This window comes from Falco punctatus (genome assembly GCF_963210335.1).
Source record: "Falco punctatus genome assembly, chromosome: 7".
Classification (NCBI taxonomy): Eukaryota; Metazoa; Chordata; class Aves; order Falconiformes; family Falconidae; genus Falco; species Falco punctatus.
The window spans coordinates 59,564,243-59,586,322 of NC_137587.1; the positions used below are offsets into that span (position 1 = coordinate 59,564,243).

Sequence of the window (22,080 nt, forward strand, 5' to 3'; positions counted from 1 at the left end):
GTCACTTCTGCTAAATAGACCAGCTTGCAGTGAAGAAAACAATGCTACGTTAAAAATGCAGGAGTAAAGCCCAAGTATTTGTTTTATGGCACCTCAGCCCCTGGAATTTTAATAATCTTACTTTCTCCCTACTGATTGTGTGGCATTTGTAACAGCTGTTAAAATTTTCATCTAGCAGGAGGGTAAAAGAAAAATTCCTTCGAACCAAGTACAGACTGCTCCCAGCTCCACAGGGTATGTGTAGAACTCTCTGGAAATAGGTGTGTATCGCTGGTGACTACTCCATACACTTCTAGTTTTTAGGCTTACTTGGAAAGGATGGAGAAGGGAGAGAAAGAAAAGACTAGGGACAGAGGGAAAGGCATGCTATAACTAATATATATATATATATATAAATAAAAATATAAAAAAGCTTCATAATGAAGGACAGTACTTTAAATCCTGAACCTGTCTTACCAAAATGAAGACAGAATTAATTTGTTTTGCTGTTAGCCTTCTCATGCTTTGCTTAGTAAATGCAGATGGAGTGATAACCAAAACATTCAGCAGCCTCAGAAGAACATGTAAACTTTTGCCAGTTGCTCTCTGTACAAGAGCGATGAGGAAGGAGCTGAACTCTTCTAGGTGAACTGGCTTGAATCCAGCTTGGAGTTCCACGCTCTACTTGGTGCCGTAGTCCATTTGAAACAGCGTTCCCCAGAGAGGAAAGAATTTCATGTGTATCGCAGGTGCAGGAACTTTTCCATCTAAGATGCAGAAACAGCCCTTACCAGGCTGTTAAACCCAGGGCTTTCTGGCTTCTCTCGTCAGGTTCTGGCCTGGGCTCGTACAATGCTCGCAAGAGTAGAGGGTCGTTATTTGCAGTGTTGGCTGCAGCCAGCTACTTAGGGCACGTCAGCTCAGCATTTGGCCTTGCTCGTGTTAAGAGGAAATTTCAGATGGAAAGTAACTTGTCCTGACCTAGTTCTTGCATGAAGGCTATGACGTTCTCAATACAGGACGTATAGGACAGCTTTCAAAAGTTTAAGTATTCAGGATCCACAGCTGCTTTTTGCTTTTCCCCACCTTTATCAGAGAGGCCTCACCAGCCATACCTTTCCATAGCAGCCAGGAAATGTCTCTTTTTCCCCTCACCAGGATTCCCCAGAGGAAATAATTACATATGCACGCATATGTATAAAGGTCTGAGTTCTCAATACATGTTGCAGTAGGCAGCTTGCCACTTAGTACAGAGCTTTTGTCAGCTGCAACAGATGTCTCATCTAAGAGAAGTAGCTACTGCGTAAGTAGTAAGCTAGAAGCAAGTCAATAGAGCTGTACCTTACTGATTAGGATTGAAGTCTAGAGAGAGGTCACAGGAAACCAACCAACCATCTTTCAGGTTTGCTACCAGGAGGACAACTTGCACACCAGAGAACTGATTCTTTAATACATGCCTTTTTGAGATTACATGCTAAAGAACAAGTTTCAAAAACTCTACGATGTAGCTTGTGTAGTTAAGTAAATTAAGTAGTCCTTGTTTCCTGAACCACTGCTGGTATTACCAGACACCATCCTGTACCACTGCCGTTTCCTATCAAAACTTGCACACTAGGTCAGATCTTTCACGGTTATTGCTTAGCACTGTCCTTCCCTTGTGCTATGAAAAGGTGTGATTTGAAATGCTGAAGATTCATCTCAGATAGAGTTCATAGCAGTTCAGCTTTACGTGAAGAACCGCGTGACAAATATGAACAGGGCAGCACAGTGTATTTCTGCAGGTTTCTTCAGTGTGCAGGGAATCGTCCCTAAACTCACCAATTTTATGGCATTGAAGTCTTTTGAGCCACTCCAATAAGATTAATGAATAAACAGAGCTATTATTTAATCTGCAAATATAAAAGTCCAAGACTTCTTTTATATACATAAAAAATACCTTTATTGGTTAAAAAAGTTTTAAGTAATCAAGATAAACATAGCAAGGTTAGAGCAGCAGCTATTGCTATGTGGACCATAAGGTACAGCTCAAATGCAAGTATTAACCAGCATCTACTCTTGATGTCTCAAAACTCGACTTTTAAAATAACTCAACAGTTTAAGTTAGGATAAGGAAAGCCTCAGCTTAGCAACTGCATCCTAGCACAGAACAGGTCTTCAATTCAGAACCAAACGCTTTGTCAAAGTAAAAGGCAGTCAAGAAAACTATTCCAGCATTTGGTGAAATGTGCAATCTCAGCTGCTCCCCTCCCCTCATGCTCCTAGAGATGTACTTCATGTGGCTCAGCAAGGCCTTGCTCCACTACGGAGCCAGCAGGTAAGCATTTCGGTAATAAGAGGCTAAGGAGAACTGAAGGCAGTGGCCCCAGAAGCTGACTGCCTGGTTCCGGAGGGCGATGGGTCAGGCTTACTACACTGCTATTAAAGTTACAGCACATCACACACTGGCCAACAGCCAGGGTTCTCCCCACTGCCCTGGTAGGCATTCCCAAAGCAGTGCTGCAGGCTGCACGGACTTAGTACACAAGGACTCTAAGAACAGGTATTTTTGATACACCTTTCACTACAGCTAGTGCTCTCCAGTTTTTTTTTGTTTGTTTCAGCAAGTGCGGTTTTTTCCTAGCCCCTTAGAAAGCTGCCTTGTTGGGACCAAACAGTGCTAATATTGCTAGTTACAGTACCTTCTTGGTTGGAATGAGATGCTTTTTCACATTTACAGGATACATCTGTCCAAGTTGATGCAGCTATGCTGTGATATACTTTATCTAGGAATATACAATATTGAAACTGGTAAATTTCCAGGTGCTAGAATACAGAAACAGTACATGTAATAACAGACAAGAAAATTTTTACAACTTGCTTTTAATTGTAAAGTGTTTCACTCTAGAAGTTCTTTATTAAGGGATCTAGAGCAGTTTCATCTATTTCAGCATCGGGATCTGAGCAGGAAACATTCCAGACACTCAGCACTCTTCAGGGTAGCATTTTACTTCAGGCAAGTTCAGTCTTACTCAAGGTGCAAGCTAGGGTGTGATCTGGCCCCTGTAGTTCCCTACTCAGGCTTGAAACAGAAGTTCCCTTTGGAGAAACACCATAGCACAATGTTGTCAGGGAGCACGAGGCTGCCGCCACTTTCTCAAGTATTTAGCATCCTTCTGGTGCATCTGTTTAGCAGCTTTGTAAACTGTGTGCCCTCATCTGTTTCAGCAGGACATGGAAACCAGATCCTTGTGTTAAAGTAACTTCACATAGAGCTTGTATTCTACTGCTCTTTATATCAGTGAATCCAAGGACAGGGTCCGGTATCAGAAGGTAGGAAATTTCATCACGTTATGACAAGGTTTCTTATCAAGAGGTCTGATGGGAGATGTGAAGTCAAAGTTTCAGATATTGCAGAAGATACCAAAACACATAGTCTATGTCACCTGGGATCGAGATGCATTTTCAGATGATCATCTCTTTGTCCACATTACATGACAGAACAGCTAGGATCTTCTTTTTGCTGCAGAAATAAAACATGTTAATTAGCCTGATGTCTTAATGCAAAACCTTAGTATTTATTCCTGGCTACCTGCCTGATCCTTATATAGGCACATGGGCGTTTTAGTGTTTCGTAGATTTACTTAGTAAAGCAAAGCAGGTTTTCAAGAGAGGTAGTACCTTAACTATACGGGATAGTTTGGGGGTAGGGGAAAAAGAATACCACATTTTAAGAATTTGAGTCCATGCAATACATGAGCCTGTGCCTTCCTTAATGAAAGGCTATCAAGCTCTCGGTACCTCAGTTCTGGCGCGTCAGAACTTAACTGGCATGCAGATTCATGCTACCCTAGCTAGGATAGTGAAAGCAGAAGCAAAAGCCAGGGAAACCCTGTCTTCCTTTAAAGCACAGCATGCTTCCTTTGCATTGTGTTACTGCATGCAAGAAGTTAACTGCTTTTCACTAAGCTGCCATTATTTCAGTGCTATCAAAGCAGCAGAAGCATATAGGTACTAACAACAGAAGTTTGACAGGAGCCTAACAGGACAGCAGGCAGGAATGACGTTAACATTCGAGTGGGAGTATGAGAATTGATTCTTACCATAAATGGCATAGAACAGTATTGTAAAGTTGCTGATAAAACAGATTAGAGGTAGAAGGAAAAAAAAAGTTACTTTTGCTTTCCATCGTTGACTGCCAAATAAGCCATATTATTACTCAATTCAAATGAAGAACCTTTAAAATAACAAGTTGAGGAGAAGCCCTGCTCTGAACATGAAAAGCAGCTTGTATCAGTAAGTCCTGCATAAGCCTAAAGCTTCCACTGGTGTTACTTCAGCTGTTTTTGTGTATGCTGCGCATTAAGAGCCCACCGGCCAGAACAGCCTTATAGCACCTTTCTCAATAGCCTGTTTAACGGGGTCTCACCCTCCTTCAGCAGAAGACTGAAAATATTACAAGAATGTGCATGTCTGTCAGGAGACTTTGATAAACATCCTTTAAGCCAGCTGGCATTACAGTCATAGATATTTACCCAGATGTACTGTTTGAAAGGACAAGGAAAAGAACCAAGCAGTAGGCAGTAACTGCCTGCTCTTAGGACATTTTCTTCAGTAGGACATTACTAAGGTATTTTAAATTTAGCTTTCAGACAGGTATATTATGAAAATATGCAGGAAATGGTGGTGCCTTTAAGCCCTGGTGCAGTAAGATGCAAGTCCGCCTTATAACAGATTGGTTTTAGGAAGAGCTGAGTCAGCAGTGGGGAGAGAGTGAAGCACAAGGCAATGCTTAGGGCCTTGGAGTTGGTACTATAGCGCAACAGGGACTCGGTGCTATTGCAAGTCAAGAACAGTTGGGAGGGTTGAGCACAGCCCACAGCTGTTCAGTTATGACCAATTCAAAGCCTTTGTTTAGACTACTTCAGCACCTGAGGAAACGCAATTAACTAGTTATCAAAGTATACCAAGAGCATCCAATATGCAAAAGCTCAGACTTGCAATATGGTCAGTCAAAAACCATTTGGAGGGGCTAGAGAGTCTTTCACAGGGCCTCAGAACATGCAAGTTGTAGCCAAAGGGTTACAAGTATACTGAATGCAAAACATGCTCATTCTGTTTAACGTTAATTCCATTAGCATGACCTGTGTCTGTGCTGAAATTCCACTTGGAAAGTATTGATTGGAGTATTTATGACTGAAGCAAGGCTGAGATACTACTTTTGCACGGAAGAATAAGAAAAACTAGTTCCTGGAATTAAGCTGTAACAGAAGGCTTCAAACTCATGCTTGAATTCAGGGGGGACTTAAGCAGTCAGTACACTGAAAACTTTGATTTCAGCTTTTTAATACTTTTGAATGGAAACTAACTTAAATTTGCACTGAAGAAAGCTATCTTAAGAGCAAGTCAGGGACACCGGAGTGACAGGTAAGTCACTTCATCCCACAGAAACAATATATTTCTTGTTAGTGTTTGCATTCTGTTTGTGAAGTAACAGCTTTTAAGGTTATTCATAGTCAGATGTTTAAATGGAACTGACGTTAAAGCTAGCATTTTTCAGTGTGTCAGTAGTAAGAGACCAAACAGTAATGCTACTGTTTGATCATATTCAACCAGAGAATAAGCAAAACATCAATTCCACTTCTGATGCAAAGCCATGCAAGCTACATCTTACATGGGACAAGACTGCAGCACTATTAATGAAGCAAGTTTTCTATGAGATAGAAGCATGATTATCATCATCTCACCTGCTTAAGGATGCTCACAGGAACCACTATCATGAAACCAAACAACATTTCTTTTTTCTTCTTCTTTTGGTCTGACATCAAGAAAAACGTTAGAGTTGTAGAATATGGATAGTACTTGGAGAAGATTTTTGTACCATAATGAAAAGAAACAACCATTGAATGGCTCCGTTGATAGCATGTAACTTCAGGCAGCTTACCCGAGATGGAGACTCCATTTCACTTCCAGTTATTTCTTCATAATCATCATCTTGCTCACTGCTTTCTTCTTTGGGTACATACATTATTGTCCTCTCTGCAAGTTCCTAAAATATAATTGAATTGCCACAAGCACCCTCAAGAATTAAGTACATCAAAGAAGTTTAGTATTAGGACAGTAGACGCTATTTACTCTCACTTACCTCACCATCATCTGTGATGAGTGTGACACTAATACTGTCCCCAGTTCCCCAAGACTTCTGGGAATTCCAGACCAGATCACTAGAATCTGGGCTTACACCAGCAGCTGCACCCCAGATCTGCAACAGATTTAGAATGAGCTTCTGAAGAATCTTATTTGTAGTTAGCTTAGGATTCAGTCTAACCTATATAACTATTAAGTCCTCCAGTACCAGAGATGTGCAGTAACAAACTGAACTACTGTGATCCCTGGCAGGTTAGTTCTTTTCAAGACTACAAGAATGGTGGTAATGTTGGAGTTTTTTCTTTTGTAACTGAGGACTGTAAAACAGTTAGTGCAGAAAATGCTGTTAACGGCTTCTACCTGATGCAGAGGTAGCCTTGCTTGGACATGCATAACCATTTGAGTCACAGAGCCAAACCGTAGTTACAGACATACTCAGGGCAGCAATTTGTGTATACAAGATAGCCTCTGGCCTGGGTCACTCACAGATCTCTTGAGCAAGCTCGTACAGAGTGTAGCGTTACACTCTTCTCTTTGATTGCTATCTAAGTGTACTTAAGAGTATGATTTTTAGAGCCAGCATTTAGCTTAATATTATAAACTGTGAGCTGAGCATTGCTGAACTGTAGTTGACTAAAGCTTTTAGCAACAGCATAAGTCTCTGCAAAACATTCATGAAATCACAGGAGTATGTGGAGCCCTAAGAATAATCTAGGGTATATTGATTCTGTTCACAATAACAGCACATCCCCATTTGGAACGATCCAAGTTCAATCCAAGACCTAGCTTCACAGAAAATTTAATTGGCATTTCAGATCAAATTGCTGCAAGGAGTTCCCCCCCCACCCCCAACCCCACCCCCCATCTCCCTCTCCATGTAAAATAAGGATTTTTGTTCTTCAGGCACTTGCAGTATTAATTTGTCATTCCTTATTACCTGAATCTCTATTGCCATCTAACATAACAAGAACAGAGCTTCAAGTAAGTTTTACAAAACCACTACCTACTGTAACTACTTGGCCCGCCTGAAGAGTGAACCGTGAGGGAAAACTGTATGCAACATCTGACACACTTCCAAGATGTCGTCTTAACAGCCATCCATGCAGTGGCTGATCCTGTAGGACGAGAAATTCCTCTCAGCATTACAGACCAACGCCGAATCACTGAAGGGCAAGGTTATTTCCAGCCTAAAGGGTCAGTTTTAATCCTACTCCTGTAGCACACAGGAATCTGATCAGTTTCAGGGAAGCCTTCAAGATTCCATTCAAGCCTCCCTATACTCCTTAGGATTAATCTCACTCCCACAGTTTCAGGCACACCTCTTCTTGCCTTCTGTTGAAGGGGGAACATGGTCTCTACAGGGGAGATTCTAATAAATGAAGCTTGTCACGCCCATCTACCAACTTGGGCCATATATATAACACAAACGTAGCAGCCTGTGAAGGCTTAAGGCATCTCAGGCTGAAACAGCTAAGCTACCAGCCACAAGTTTTGAAGCTCCGAAGATTATTTCAAATAATTCTGGATTTTCAGACTAAATGACTCAAAGAATTATTTAATTGGTCAGATAAACCCTCTGCACAGATTAGACTCTGTCAACTCTAGTCAACCTTTTAGCTGTTTTAAGCGTTTTTTAGTAATAAGAAGCTGTCATTATCCAATTTACTAAGTACCTTATTTAGCTCATCGAAGATAAATAGTACTTCTGATAGTGCCAGCCTGAATCTGGTGAGAAACAACTGTCATTTTAAGGTGTTAAGATTTCTGCATCATAGAACCCAGTGCACCTCTCCCCAAAAGCACCTCCCAGCCCACTGTGTGGACAAGACACCTGGCACTACCAGTAATAAAATAGTCTTCTATTGTATTCTATAGCATTCTATTCTCTAGTCTTCTCTTGACAGCAGCCAGGTTAGCTGGGAAGTCCCTGCTTTGTATTCTTTTGGCAGTACTCTTCCTTCATCTCAATCCTTCCCTACTGTCATCTCTCACTAAGCTACAGGTTGGTTGACAAGCAGTCATACTTGGCATTGAAGGCCATGCAGACTTGAATGAACACAGGTACCTTGTCAGAGTTGTTTTTAAGCCTGACAAATTTCCCATCCGCATCGATTTCTTCAATAGATATGTTTCCGGAAGATGAAGCACGCTGAACAGTCTTAAATCCAGCACTATGCCCTCTCTTTTTGGCTTCTTTCATTTTCCTTTTCTTCCCATGCAGGAACCGCCGCCCTTGACTTGTTGCTTGAGTCGCAGCGCTGTGTGAAGATGGACTGGGCGACAGCTTTAGCCTAGAAGGGGGGCAGATAACATTCACTTGAATATCTGATGTGCTTGTTTCTTCTCACTTATATCCTCCCTCTACAGCCAAGCCTAACAGCTTCTTATATCCAAGCTTTCCATGAAGTCTTGAATATAAATTTTATTTTTACTGGCGAGAGTAGCTAAGTAGCTTGTTAAGTTTGGAAGACAGCCCCAGCCCTAGAGCTCAGTGCAAGCTTATGTCGATAAGACAAGATCCCCAACTGCAGTAAGCATTCCTTTAAAGTCTCAACAGACACTTTAGTGGAAGAAGTTTTAAGTTTTTGATGCTTCTTAGCATGTATTGAGAGTTCATGTTGTTCTCACCAGGCAGTGTCTAGACAGGAGCTGATAACTGCTCAGTTTCTTTCACGAATGTTAAGCACCGTCTTTGATATCTCTCTAGAATGTAGCACAAAGCTTTGAGAAAGTTGGAGGATGTTTAATGGACCTCTGAACTTTCATCAGCTGGGTTTATCAAGTTACTTCTCTCACTACACCATGTGGTGGATGTGAGATATAAATACCATCTACAGAAGACTATAGTTCAAGAACTAAATTATGGCAGCAATGACATACTAAGTATTTAACTCTTGCCTCCTCCACATTCTGAAGAATATACAGTCAGATCTTGGATGAGGCAAGCTCTCATATGAGGATCTTGTCATAGCCTACCTCTGTTCCTCTCCTTCCAGCATCTTTCTGTAAGCATTTATTTCCAGATCTAGAGCCAGTTTCACATCCAGGAGATGCTCATATTCTTCCAGCTGTGCTCGTGCCTTCTGCTGAGCTTCTGTCATTTCTTTCTCCTTTTCAGCCATACACCTTCGATGGAAATCACGGTCATAATCCAGCTTCTCCTGTAGGTCCCTAATTTTGCTCTCCAAAGCAGCATTCTAAAATTAAGGGAATGGAAAAATCAATTAAACCGTAACTGAAGATTAGAGATGAGAGGCCAATATTTTGAACTGGGTATCTAAAATAATTCTAAGGTTATACAAATAAGGATAGTACCTGGCTTTGATATTGATTAACTTGAGATGTCAGAGTGTCAGCTCTCAGCTTTGTTTCCATCAGCTCCTCCTGAAGAACTTTGGCAAACTCATTCTTTTTTGATACAGATAGCTCAATATTCCCCATCTATGGATAAAGTCACTGTTAGTAATGAAATGCTTATGACTATGTATTTTAAATAAGGAAGGAAAACCAGCTCTTACATCTGGAAATATTTATGTTTTACTGAAGTGTGCAGATACCAATAAAGTCCAGATCAGAAAGTTTTTCATTGCTTTTCAGGGAGGTTTACACAAGTTTGACATTCATATCCAAGAGTCAGCAATAATCAGGTAGTGAAAATTGCTGGATTAGGATATTTCAGTTACAGATGCATGAAGACTTTGTATAGGTATTAAGTGAATTGATTCTCCAGAACAACAATGGAGAATATGTTTAGAAGCTGCTTGTCACAGCGTGGGGCTACAGGATATTGGGTGTGCTTACCAAACTATTGCTCTTCCCCCAAAGTTCTATTACTAAATAGTTCCTTCATCACTATAAACAGCACTGAACTATTTCTAGAGCAATTCAATCTTGAGATGTTCCAAGAAAGGGTAGAACAGAGCCATGCTCCTACAACAGGCACTCACAGAATTTCCAGTGGAAATATGGACAGAAGCATCCAAAGGAATTCACTGACTTGGCATATAAGCTGAAGTATAGAGAAAGCCAAAAGAACCAGGAAGAAATGAACACAAGTACTTGTTGAGAGAAGTAGCAGATCATGCTATCAGCTATGTGTATGGAAGAAGGTTTATGTTACCAATACTGTATGCTGTAGCCCACCCAGAAACCCCTGGGATCTTACCTATTGAGAGTATAAGCCTGAAGTATTACTTTTTCTGTGCATGTGGCTAATGCTGGGGGAAAAAGGTTACAGACCAGTTCTGGAAGACAAATGATCAAGCTACTTCCACAGCTACCCTCTTCCCCCTTATCCAGTACTAGCGACTGGGAAGGGGGATTTGCACTCATGCATTTAAAAGTGCTCTTGTGGAACTGTAAGAATACCTTATTTCATGCATTTTGATCTACTTATTATAGTTTTATTCAAGAATCCTGAAATTGCTTAATATAAACTTAGCACACCTTCATCCTGAATTTGTCAGACAAGCTCTCAGATTTGTTAGAAGTCTGAATTACAATCAACTTTATTACGTTAGCCATGCCAAAGGGATAGTATTTATGCTTGTACCAGTTTTGTTTGGGACTGAGTGTTCATAGAAGTTCTGTTGTCAAATCTGACATGGCTTCAAACTTCTGTAATAGACCTGCGCCAAGAAGCTCTGCACCAAATGCAAGGGCTCCATCTGTCAGCTGTCTATGCTAGCGTGACTTTAATCATATTGAGGTACAGAAGACTTAAGCTTTGTTTTATTGGCATCTTTTACAGACTCACTTTTGCACTGAATATTTGTGCCAGCTCCTCTTTGTATAGTTTCATTTCTTCTTCCTGTTGTTTTCTGAGCTGCTGCAGAACATCCAAGAGCTTACTCTCAAATTCTCTCCGATGGCAAGATTCTATTTCTGCTATCCTGCTCTCATGGACTCTTTTGGTCTCCTTGAGCTCCTAGGAGAAGAAATTTCTCAGAGAATAAGCAAACAATACAGTTTGATTTGAGACTGGACTTACTGTACCAGCTTAACAAGTCATTCAATATTGAAGCAGATTTATCATTGAGCACGCGACAATTCATCTGTTAGGTCAGGTAATTCCACTTTCCTAGCTGTGCCGGGTTGTTTTGCTACCTCACTGCCAACATTGCTTAAACTAAACATTTAAATACTAACTACTGCATTTATTAATACTAACTCTTTGCACTAGATTGATTTCTCTGCTTTTCTTTACTTACAGCACATGCATATACACTTCAGTTTCTTTAAGCACTGTTACTTCACCTGTTCTTGGTTTATTCAAAAAGTAACGACAGTTGGTTAGAGAAACTGGAATTCTCTATCGCTTAAACCACACATTTGAGATTCCTTCCAGTCAGAAGGAAATTGGTTTACATTCACGTGTTTTTTAGGTGTGTGTACTGACTTCTCACACAAAGGTTACCAGACACCTTTGGTAAGTGTTAAGGAAGTAGGGAACATAAGTTGCTTATTAAAGGAGATTAACTTCTTCAATTATTTTAGGCTTCTAGCAAACATCTGGAATCATTTAACTTTAACTGTTATATATGCATTTTCAGTTACACAAAGTAGTACGTTGGGATTGTAGTTACCTTCAGAAGTGCAGCCTGAAAAAACTCTCATACTCCTGATAGCTATCGATACTATGCCAGTTAACATGAGGTTGTGTACTTTCTTGAAGTCTTCCTAGTTAGGTGGATTTTATTGGCTGGTGGACTGTCATAGGCTGACTCAGCTAGTTACCTTTCTAAGGATAAAGCACATCTTATCATTGCTTTTAAGTGCATCCAGGGATCATGGACACCTGGAAAAAACCAACACCCTAGTAATAAGCTAAAACATACATCTTCATGAAGGTTCTTCTGGAACATCATTTCTTCTTGCAAAGTTTTTGAATGATTTTCCACATCCACCCTTCTCAATATTTCACTGTGGAGATGCTTTTTGGTATCTTCCAGCGACACTGTCAGCTAGAAAAGACAGACATCAGGGTAATAAAAATTAAGAGGACATTTTTCCCAAACTAAAACAGTCAATTTACTAAAGGTCACTCAACTTCACTCCCACAGCAATCAAAACACACTGCTTAAGTGAAGTTGGTTACTCTGTGTAAGTTCTTACTTCAGTGGGATACAGCATATTAGTAACAGAAAGACTCCTATTTTTACGTAGACCAGATTTCCCACAAGGCAAATATAAACCAGCCCTTAACTGCACAACTTAAGTTTGACTCCTCAAAGGAGACTTCTGACGAATCATCAGATGTACCATCTATATATATTCTTCCCCTTCACAAAAATAAGTATTCCAAACTTCTCCCTAACTTCCAGTATCATTTGTTTGACAAGTGAAATCCTCCAGATATAACTTATGCTGACAAACTATTATACACTTCCAGTGTTAGAATATGCTGCCTTAATGATACAAGGCTGTTGGGTTTAAGTTTTCTTTCTAAAAATTTGAAATTAGTTTATTCAATGATCACATTAAAGCATGAACATGCAAAAACTATGCTCTTAGAAATGCACTGAGAGAGTAGCAACTCAAGCAGAGTTCATTTTAGTAGTACAAGAACCTACAAAAAAAAAGTAGTCCAAGCTTATTCTACCCAGATTTAAGCATAGTGAAGCAGTCCGGCAAATGCTCCCTTTGCTGACACGTCAGAGTGCTACAGGAGTTATAGTGGTACCACACATGTCTTGTTCCAAGGATAAAGCAAGTTGAAACACTACCTACTGCAGTCATAGAATAAAATTAAAGGTACCTACAACAGGTGGAAGTTTTAACAGCCCAACTATCAGTCACATTTGCTTTCGGCAAGGTCACAGAAACCTGCTTGTCCACCTGTCATCGCCACAGATAAGAGTCTTTCCCTGCTTTTAGATCTCAATAACTAGTTGGGTAAAAACAAGCAAAAGCTTCAGGAAGAAAAGCCACGTTGAAATACCAGGAACAAGCCTTACAGTGACTACTTCATCTTTTAATTCACGAAGGTCCTTCTCCAGAGTTCGGCTGTTACTCAAAGCCGTTGCTAATTCAGCTTCCTTCGCGTTCAGCTGAGCATCGAGGTCCCTCAGACGAGACTGTGCCAGGTCTAAGTCAGCTTCTTTTTTTGAATTCCTACAAGTGAAAGTTTCACACTGGTAAGTTGCAGTTGATGAGGGAGAAAGTTTGGTTTGAAGGTGTTTCCCCTCAGAGGGTCCTGCAGCAGCGCTGAGACAAAAGAGGTGCAGTAGCGCTCGCGGTGCAAGCACAGGGTGGGCTGTAAAACAAACCTGACAGGCCCCTCAGACAAGCATCATTTGTTTAACCAGAAAGATTTCTGACCCAGTTTCCAGCTGGTTTTGTGCTAATCCTACACGGAAGCCAGCTATTTTCCACAGCGCTCCCAACCGCTGAGGGAAGGGGCGGCGCAGGGCCACAGGGAAGCACTAGTCGCGCTCCAAGCCAAAGTTCACCGGACCACAGCGACCTGCCACCACCGCACACGCTGCTCACACAGACATCGCCTTGCAGCCGCAAAGGCCACCGCCCCCCCCCCCCCCCCCCCCCCCCCCCCAGCGGCACAGCGCCTGCGGCCGCGCAATGGCGGCGCGGCCCCGGCCCCGCACGGCTCCCGGTGGGCGGCAGCAGCAGCAGGGGCACCCGCCAGGCCCCGCAGCGCCCCCAGGCGGGCGGGCGGGAGGCGAGCAGCGCGAGCCCGGCCTCTCTCCCGCGCTGAGGCGGGGCAGGCGGCACAGCACCCCCCTGCCAGCGGCGCGGCTCTGGCTGCCGGCGTGCCAACCCTCCGCCCCCGCAACGTGCCTGCCCACAGCACAGGAGTTTTGTCCCTAGGAGATCGCCGGCCCAGCCCCGGGATCTGGTCTTGTCCAACCCACAGCCCCGACTGGGGCTTTGCCCCCTACAGCCCCTCAGCTCCTGCCGCTGGGCGGCAACTGCCCACAGCAGCCACCCTTCCCTCACAGCACCCTGCGCGGGACTCTTCTCCCTCGGGAAGGGTCACTCCTCCCTCCCTCACACCATGGCAGTTACAGGGTAAGCAGCTTCTCCCTCAGAAGAGGGCTCCTTGCACAGGTACCCGGGTACAGAGCCCTCGGCTACCACCTGGATGGCCAAAGCAGTTTAAACTGTCTGTTTCACTTGGCACCACAGCAGTGAAGTGCTAGGCCCACAGTGCATTCCTGTCAGAGAAAAGGGTGATCATTTCCCAGACTGCTCTAACTTCTAAAGTCAGTTGCCTGACCACTACCCAGACTTTCTGCTCAGAACTCAGATTTGAGATTGCAAAGAGTGAAGGGTTCACTCCATTTTAGCAAAATCCCTTCTGCCAAGTTACTAAGTTGTGATAATTCATACAATGAGTTTTCCAGTTGATAACTGAGCAGACCAGTTGGAGAGAGTCCAAAGTCATTCTTGCAGGAGCAATCAGCTCTAGAAAGCTTGGACTGCAAGGAAAGATTGGAAAAACTAAGGGTTGTTTAGTCTAGAAGAGAAAAGTGACAGGAGATGTAACAGTCTTTACATACATGAAACAGCACAGAGGAAGGGAATCCGTTTTCCATGTCTGTTGTGGACAGGAAGTTGCAGGCTTAAACTGCAGGGAGAAATATTTGGGTTAGATGTTAAGGAAACTAACAGTAATTCAACACTGAAGCACATTGCCTGGGGGGGATATTCTGGAACCTCCATCATCTGGAACTTAAAAAAGGGTTACACAAACATCTGTTGGAAGGGATACAGGTATGGTTGGTTCCACCACAGGCCTGGGGCATGGCTACATCAGCTTCTTGCTCAAGGCCTTTTCTAGCCCTGCTATTCAGAGGCATTTGTAGATTGTGGCCTCAAACTTCATGCCCATGACAAAAATAAATGTTTTACTAGCAGAGGTCAATTATTCTTTACTCAGACACTAGGAACAAGTAACTACTGGGTAACAATGAAAACCAAGGTAATGCATTGTAGGGTATTTTTTTTAGTATTTATAGGTTTATTTCTTTTCTAGGTATTGATTGGTCACCTTCCTTTTGGTATCTCTGCTACTACTACCACTTCTCGTGAGTATTAGTTACAATATTAACAAGTACATCAATAACACTACTTAATGATAATGTTAACTGTTTCATCCTACAATAATGTAAATTCCATTCTGCAGTCAAAGGGTGTGCAAGACTGAAATTCTATTAGTGTCTGTGTTTTAACTCCATGGTTTGACCATCCACTTTCCTGATGCAGGGCTCTGACAGTCAGGTCCTGATTTCCTGTTTTCTTTCCTGACAAAGATTTTCAGAGAACCCTGAAGTAAATAATCTTTAAGAACAGCAATTTAACAAGTCTGGCTTTGACAGGAGCATTTACTACCCTTTTAAACCAAATCTGGAGTGCAGAACACCACTCTACATTATTATGCAGCAAGCAGTGACAGCTACAATACTCAAGCACATTCCATATACAAACCATTCCAGAACTAAACATGGGTTATTGACAAAGCAATAGCTTTGACGCACCCCCAGGCACATTCCTTTTAAATCAGGGTGTCACATATGCTTGACCTGAAGAATTTAAATAGTTTTACCAAAAGAGCTCCTGTATGTTTGAGACACTCCTGTTTGTCAAGACTACACAACATAACAGCACTTGCAGAATTCATTCTTACAGCTTCAGCTTGCTACCGCATATGTCAGGTTCAATAGCAAAATGCACATCTATACTCACTGGTGCAAAAAGAAACCAGTCTTGTCTTTCTCTGCTGTGCTACTGTAGTTGCTTTGACCTTCCTCAGGCTCTGAATGCAACCAACCAGCATGCTTATCTACAACTCCTCCTCCCCAAACATCTTTGGCCTACTTCCAATTACCACTGCTTACATAGTAAGAATGCTGAAATGCAAGCACACTTCATTGTTGCAGAAGCTTTAAGTCTCTTTACCAGTGATTACCAAGAGCTAATGGTTAATGCTGCTGGGAAATTATCTGGTGACATTCCATCCTATGAGTTCCAGGTTATTTAAAGGGTGTATATATATATATATAAAGGGCACGATACCCTCAAAGCAGTTTGTTCCAAGTCAGAGATACTTGCAGTCAGGCAGCCCAGATACAACACTTATTAATATTAGGACTTTGGTCTAGTGCTTTCAGAAAGCAGTATGTACTATGTATCATTCCCCACAGGCTGTAGAAGTTAACCACTTCTAAGACCTAGTTAAAGAAAAAAAAATAAAAAAGAATCAGTCCAAAGGATTGCATACCTGCCAAACCTAAAGCTTTATAAACAAAGCCACAGTTATACAAACACAAAGAGCAGCTGAGAAGTTTTACAACTGGCATTACCCCTCCTCACTGTCCACTCAAGTGGCTGGTTAGATTTATGAAATAGACCTATGAGCCAAAACCCAGCGTGAATGAGACAAGCCCAAGAACTTCTAAGCAGCTGAAAACAGAAGCTTAAAGAAAAAATCTTTTATTCCCAAGTAGAACAGCTACTTAAGTCCTGCTGAGCCTACGAGACAGTAGTATTTGCTCCACACAAGTGTTAAAAGAAAGAGTTGGTACCTAAAGTTGTTATGATACAAGTTCATAACAAGGTTTAAGGGGCCTGTGGACACCCAAATTATTGGAAGTCTGTAATTGATTTTACAGAACAATGGGGCATTAAAGTAACTAGCAATGCTAGCACTCTATATATCCATAAAGGAAGCTTGTTTGGGATTGGACACTTGTTCCCTCCCCTTCACTACCCGCCTTCTTCCCCCCTTCAAGAAGGGATTTGGTCGCACCTACATCTGGCCACCCCTTTGAGCCAGGCTTAGCAAGACTAGGCAAGCTAGTTCCAGGCTCAGGATACACAGCTTGCAAGAAAGTCAAGCCTGAAAGAGCAGGCAGCTCATCCCATTGGTATGTAAATCAAGACCTAAAAAGCCACTAGGACAATTTCTGTGCAGTACCAGGTTGGACCGGTCAAGCTATACCGCTTACAGGACTACTTTCTCTGTTTACTCCCCTCTAGGCAATGCCTGAGCTAAGAAGCCCCCAAAAGATGTGAGCTGACTCCCCACAGAAATTGAGTCCCCTGCCCCTATAACTTTCTAGATGCTTTCCAGCACAGCAGCTTCCTGGGTATGTGTGAGTACAGGTGTGGTGCCAAACCGGGTCAGCCACGCATTCATGCAATACTGTCCCCATAGGGCCACCAAGCACCCCAAGTTCCGGGGCAGCTCCATGCCCACCCCAGGGAGGTGCCGAGGCGGCCCAGCAGCACCACAGCCCAAGGGACACACAGCAGCATCTGCACTGTACGGCTTCAGAGCAGGCACTGGGGTTTCTCCTAAGGCAAGACACTCCAGCCCCACAGGGCCGCACCTTTGGGGCATCACCACTGCCATGGCCCCGGCAGCCCGCAGCACCGAGCGCTCCCCTCACCCAGCACACAGCTGCTGGCAAGCACCACCACCACCCCTCACGCCCCCCGAGGCGGCGGCCCCGGCAGGGCGGCCTGCTCGGCCCGGCAGGTGCGGCGGGAGGGCCGGGGCACCGACCTGCTGTGCAGCTGCCGGTGCTCCTCGCCGAGCTTGCCCACCTCTATCTGCAGCGTGGCCCGCTCCATGGCGACTTCATCCAGCGCCCGGCGGGCGTCGGCCAGCTCCGTCTCGTAGCGCAGCCGCAAGCTGCTGTGCTCCCGGTCGCTACTCGCCTGCAGCTCGGCCAGCCGCTGCTCCAGCGCCGACTTGTCGGCCTCCAGCGCCCGCACCCGCTCGATATAGGCGACCAGGCGGTCGTTGAGCTGCTGCAGCTCCTCCTTCTCCTGCAGCCGGCTCAGCCGCGTCGGGCTCGGCGAGACGGCGGCGGGGACCAAGCGGCTACCGCTCACCGGCGTGGAGGTGAAAGCCATGGCAGCCGCCAGCCCGGGCCCAGGCGCCGCCGCCGCCACCGGGACCGCCCCGCGCAAGACAGACACCGGGTGCCTGCCGCCGCCCGCGTATAAATAGCCGCCAGCTGCCGCCGCGGCCTGCCGGCGAGGGTGGGCAGCTTAAAGAGCTAGGGCTGTTCCCCCACTGCCGCTCTAGCAGAGTAGAAAAGATACTTTTTTCTTTTTCTTTTTTTTTCCCCTTGGTTTTTCACATGCGCCTTGCCGCATCTCATCAGTACAATGGTGCTGGGCGGAGAGGGCGGGGAGGGAGCTGTCGATAAAAGCTGACAGCAGCCCAGCGGTTATACAAACCGGGGCGAGCGGTTGGGGTGAAAAAATAATCCCAGATTTAGGAAGACACATGACAGCTGCAGTGATGTTCACAGTCCAGCACGCTACCTTGTCAGTGCTCTGCCTGTTCTGGTTTTTTTTTGCAATTTGTTCAGCTGATGAAAATAAGCTAGTCCCTGCTGGTTTTTGTTTTGCTGTTTGTGGGCAGTTTTAGCTTTTAGGTTAGGCTGTGGTGGCTGTCAGCCATCCCAGTGTTTTGGTTGAAAGGTGATGTTGTGCGAGCAGAAGGAGAGGAAAAGGGAGCCTGCATCAAAACAAACCTGTGCAGCAGTCTGCAAAGCCTTACACTAATTACCTTTTATAAAAATCATTGTTCAATGAGAAGGCTGCTTCAGCGCTTTTGTAGCGACATATACTGTGACAGTTGTCAGTTTTCTCCAGTAGTTAATTAATTTACCCTTTTCTTTTTCACTTATATGTTGGAAAGCAGATGCTGTACAGATCTTTTTCAGTATGAGCATAGAAATCTCTGAACATTAATGTAACTGTTAATTATGGTGTTTGTTGCAGTATTTACAGGAGAGTTCACTTTAGAGCTTAACTTAGGTCAACATTATTTCCTACATGGAAAAACAGCCTTAACATTCTTTTAGAGTTCTTTAAAGATAGGTTTTATGAAAGTTGTAGGTGCTAATTCAATTTTCACTTCACAAGTCGGCAGGCAGGTAACATAGGAGAACACAGTTGACCACAACATTGTAGCTGAGGATTTTAGAATTAGGTTATATATACCCCTGAATACAAAGTTACAAAGTAGTAACTTTGGACCTAGAAGGAGGTATGAAAGGAGGGGTTTGGGGTTTTTTTGGAACTTCTTGACACACTTGTATAAAAACAACACAATTTCAAAACCCTAAGACTACATGCAGCATGGTAATAATATATGGCCAGACTGAGCTCCTCCGATGCTAGTCCTAGCAAAAACACCAGGAAATACTTTTCTGCAGAGAAGGTCCAGGTTTTTATTTTGATATAATGAGTACTTGTTTGTTCTTCATTACCAATAGAAAGCTCAATTCAAGAAAAATAAAAAATATGATTTAAGTCTGAAATATGTACCTCTAAGACCAAGATGTGTATATCTGAGGCTTTGTTTCAGCTTTGAAACCTCAGTCCTCTACAAAGAACACTGTGATCGTATGTCATTGCCATGTTTGATGGTTGCATGTTACTGGCCAGCTGTTCAAATACAATTGTATGGCTTTGGAACAGATGCAGAACAAAACAAGAAATCTGCTATTCTAAGAATATTTTCCTTGTCTGCCAAGGCTTTGTAATAGTGCAAACAAAAACAGCTGAAAGAAATAGTTCAAAAATAGCCTGAGCTAGTTTTGTCTCTTGTATTCTTTACCTACTCTCACTACGTGACAACAGAAGCTGGCAACTTAAGAAGAGCTTAATGGAAGTCTGTTACTGATTCTTTTCTTTCTGACATTTTTTCTGGCTTTTCCTTTGATTAAGACTGCAGTCCATACTGCTTAGACCACAAGCATAGCTGAGGAATTTCTGCAGAGATAAGCCTGGACCATCTTTTCCTACTGTTTCAATTATGAAGATATGAGGAATGCTTCAGGGTTAAGAGATACAGAGGGTATGGGGGAAAATTGTGGCAAAAGGTACATATTCCAGGCTAAAAAATAGTACAACTTTTTCTACAAATAGTCCTTTGGCAGGAAAATGTAGATATGGGAGATTTAGACAGTATTAGCAGATTCCACAATGTTAGGGGAAAAAAAAAAAAAGAATGTAAAATAACTGTGATTTTTTTTTCAGGTGTGTTAATCATACCTTGATCTTGAGCTGGTGAGATTGAATAAAAAAACCAGAACAATGTAGCAGTGCAATGAAAATCAGGAAAAAATCAACTGAATTTTTCGCTATCTCTTTCCTTAGATATCTGCTGATTCTAGCCATGTGCAAGCAATCTGTTAGTATTGGTTTCCAAGCATTGTCAGGGCTCTGAGTGCACCAATATGCCTTGACAACCTTGACCAGCCTCATCTGGGGCTTCCATCCACGCCTCTGCCCACAGGTGCAGGAACACCATTTAAGCTGTTTTGTCTCTAAGTTGTGGTTGTGCCTGGTTGTAAGTGCTGTTAGTCTATGGACTGTTGTGGTGTTTTGTTTTGGTTTTTTTTTTTTTTTTCCTTCTTCTTCTTCTTCTTCTCTAGCTTGACTCTATGTTTGTATGGTTACTGTAGTTTTGCCTGGGCTCTGTGCACCCTGGCTGTTCTCTTCAGCCTCTTGCACATTTCATCTAGAAATAGCGGGACAGATGGCTCCTGCCTTGCTAGCCTGGCTACCTGACTTGGATCTCTGTCCGCTAGGAAACAGTGGGACCTTACCACTCCTTGGCTGACAGGTTGTTAGAGAAATGACTGCTAAATACTTAAGTAAGGCCAAATTTGTTGATATTTTAAACTTTTTTTTTGTGTACTCATTCAAGAAGTTTGAATTCATATCTATTTTTCAAGTCTTAAATACATTTGAGGCTATACATAGTAAGTGGACAGGCTTGACCAGTGTGAAAATATTGTGTTGGCAAATGTAAGCACAGTTAACAGAAACTTTAATGGTCTTTTAGTGGTTTTCTTTAATAGTTATTCTGCCCTTTAACTCGTAAGGGTCTCTTCCTAAATATTAATTGGAAACAAAATAAGGTAACACGGGACAGTCTTTATTTATATAGTTTAAGAAATCTGTACATGTAATAATAATTTGTTTCAAGTGGTATTATTCTAATGTATTAGAATATATCAATAAATACTTTGCTAAGCAGTCTATTTACAGGCAGCCGTGAGTGCTCACACATGTCTAGAGCTATCAAAGACTGATTGAGTTCTACTGGTCTGATAATGGTTGCCATAGTACAGGAGTAGGTATGGAGGCTCCATGGGAAAATGAGAGATTACCCACCAGAAAGATTAAAAAGCAGTTTCTGTGTCATCGGTGGTAGTGTACATAAATGGGAAAGTCCTTTCCAGAACACATAACTGTACAAGTTGCTCCCCTGTGTAGTACTTCAGTATATGCCTCTACTTGTCTACTTAAGCAGGACAAGTCAGTTGGCTTGCAGTGGTTTTTGCCTGTGTTGGAATGACAGCCTTCTGTAACTTGGCAGTTAGTAAAAAAATGAAATTATTTGTGGCATTACACGATGGAAGCATAAACAATAGATTTTTAGTCAAACATGAAATAGAGAAAGTATACAGCATAACAACATTTTGTAGGTGACACCCGACAAGATTCTGTCTCAGGCTGTCCTAGTTTCCAGTTCCCATTGATCAAATGCTACTCTCATGTACTCGTACTGTTTACGCTGGTAGTGCTATGACTAGAATCTGGCTCACTGTCTGAAGATGTATTCTCTCTTCCAGTTTTACATAGAATACACCTTAGTTTCTGAAAGAAATCTGTATGGAATGAGGAGGAAAAGTATTCTCAGGTACTGCATGGATCTGCAAAACCATAATTTTGTTCTATAGACTTTATTCATACCAGTATCGGGCTTTGAAGAAACATCACAGATTATGAGGGGTTCTTGTAGCATACGGCAACAGAGTGTGCAAAGAAGAAAATATAAAGGAAAGTAGAAAATAAGTTAGGGTTTGGTTTTCTTTTTAGTGGTAGCTCCCAACTCTGAATCTGGAGCTTTACAAATGTTCTTTCCCTCCATCCACCAAATCTTGCTAACCGTTTATCCTCATTCATTGTCAAATAGATTGTATT

At 42.7% G+C, this 22,080-nt stretch overlaps 1 protein-coding gene across 7 annotated transcripts; it reads right to left on the reverse strand.

Annotated features, from left to right (window-relative positions):
• Window positions 1–253: 253 nt before the first annotated feature.
• Window positions 254–20,482, reverse strand: LOC308067494 (lamin-B3-like). Of its 7 annotated transcripts, XR_013929628.1 has the most exons (13): window positions 17,630–20,481; window positions 13,059–13,215; window positions 11,940–12,065; window positions 10,859–11,029; window positions 9,418–9,543; window positions 9,079–9,299; window positions 8,168–8,393; window positions 7,110–7,217; window positions 6,101–6,217; window positions 5,900–6,004; window positions 5,703–5,773; window positions 4,059–4,090; window positions 254–3,478 (listed from the first exon to the last, which is right to left on the reverse strand). XR_013929628.1 is itself a non-coding variant. In XM_080396398.1 (12 exons), exons 1-11 carry the CDS (start codon window positions 17,980–17,982, stop codon window positions 5,732–5,734), a joined length of 1,752 nt encoding a protein of 583 aa, XP_080252524.1. In that variant the 5' UTR covers window positions 17,983–20,481; the 3' UTR covers window positions 254–4,090; window positions 5,703–5,731. The 7 variants fall into 7 exon arrangements, 5 of the variants coding, with proteins under 5 accessions (XP_080252524.1, XP_080252525.1, XP_080252526.1 ...); XM_080396398.1 differs by having other exon boundaries at window positions 254–4,090; XM_080396399.1 differs by lacking the exon at window positions 4,059–4,090 and having other exon boundaries at window positions 17,630–20,480.
• Window positions 20,483–22,080: the final 1,598 nt, after the last annotated feature.

Bases quoted from the DNA above. Each gene is read 5' to 3' on its own strand.
- LOC308067494 (XM_080396396.1), bottom strand. From the start codon at position 17,982: ATGGCTTTCACCTCCACGCCGGTGAGCGGTAGCCGCTTGGTCCCCGCC. The intron at 12,066-13,058 runs GTAAGGCTTGTT...TGTCTTTTCTAG, and splicing joins TAAAAGATGAAGTAGTCACT to CTGACAGTGTCGCTGGAAGA. The intron at 6,218-7,109 runs GTAGGTAGTGGT...AATCTGTTGCAG, and splicing joins AGGCGGGCCAAGTAGTTACA to ATCTGGGGTGCAGCTGCTGG.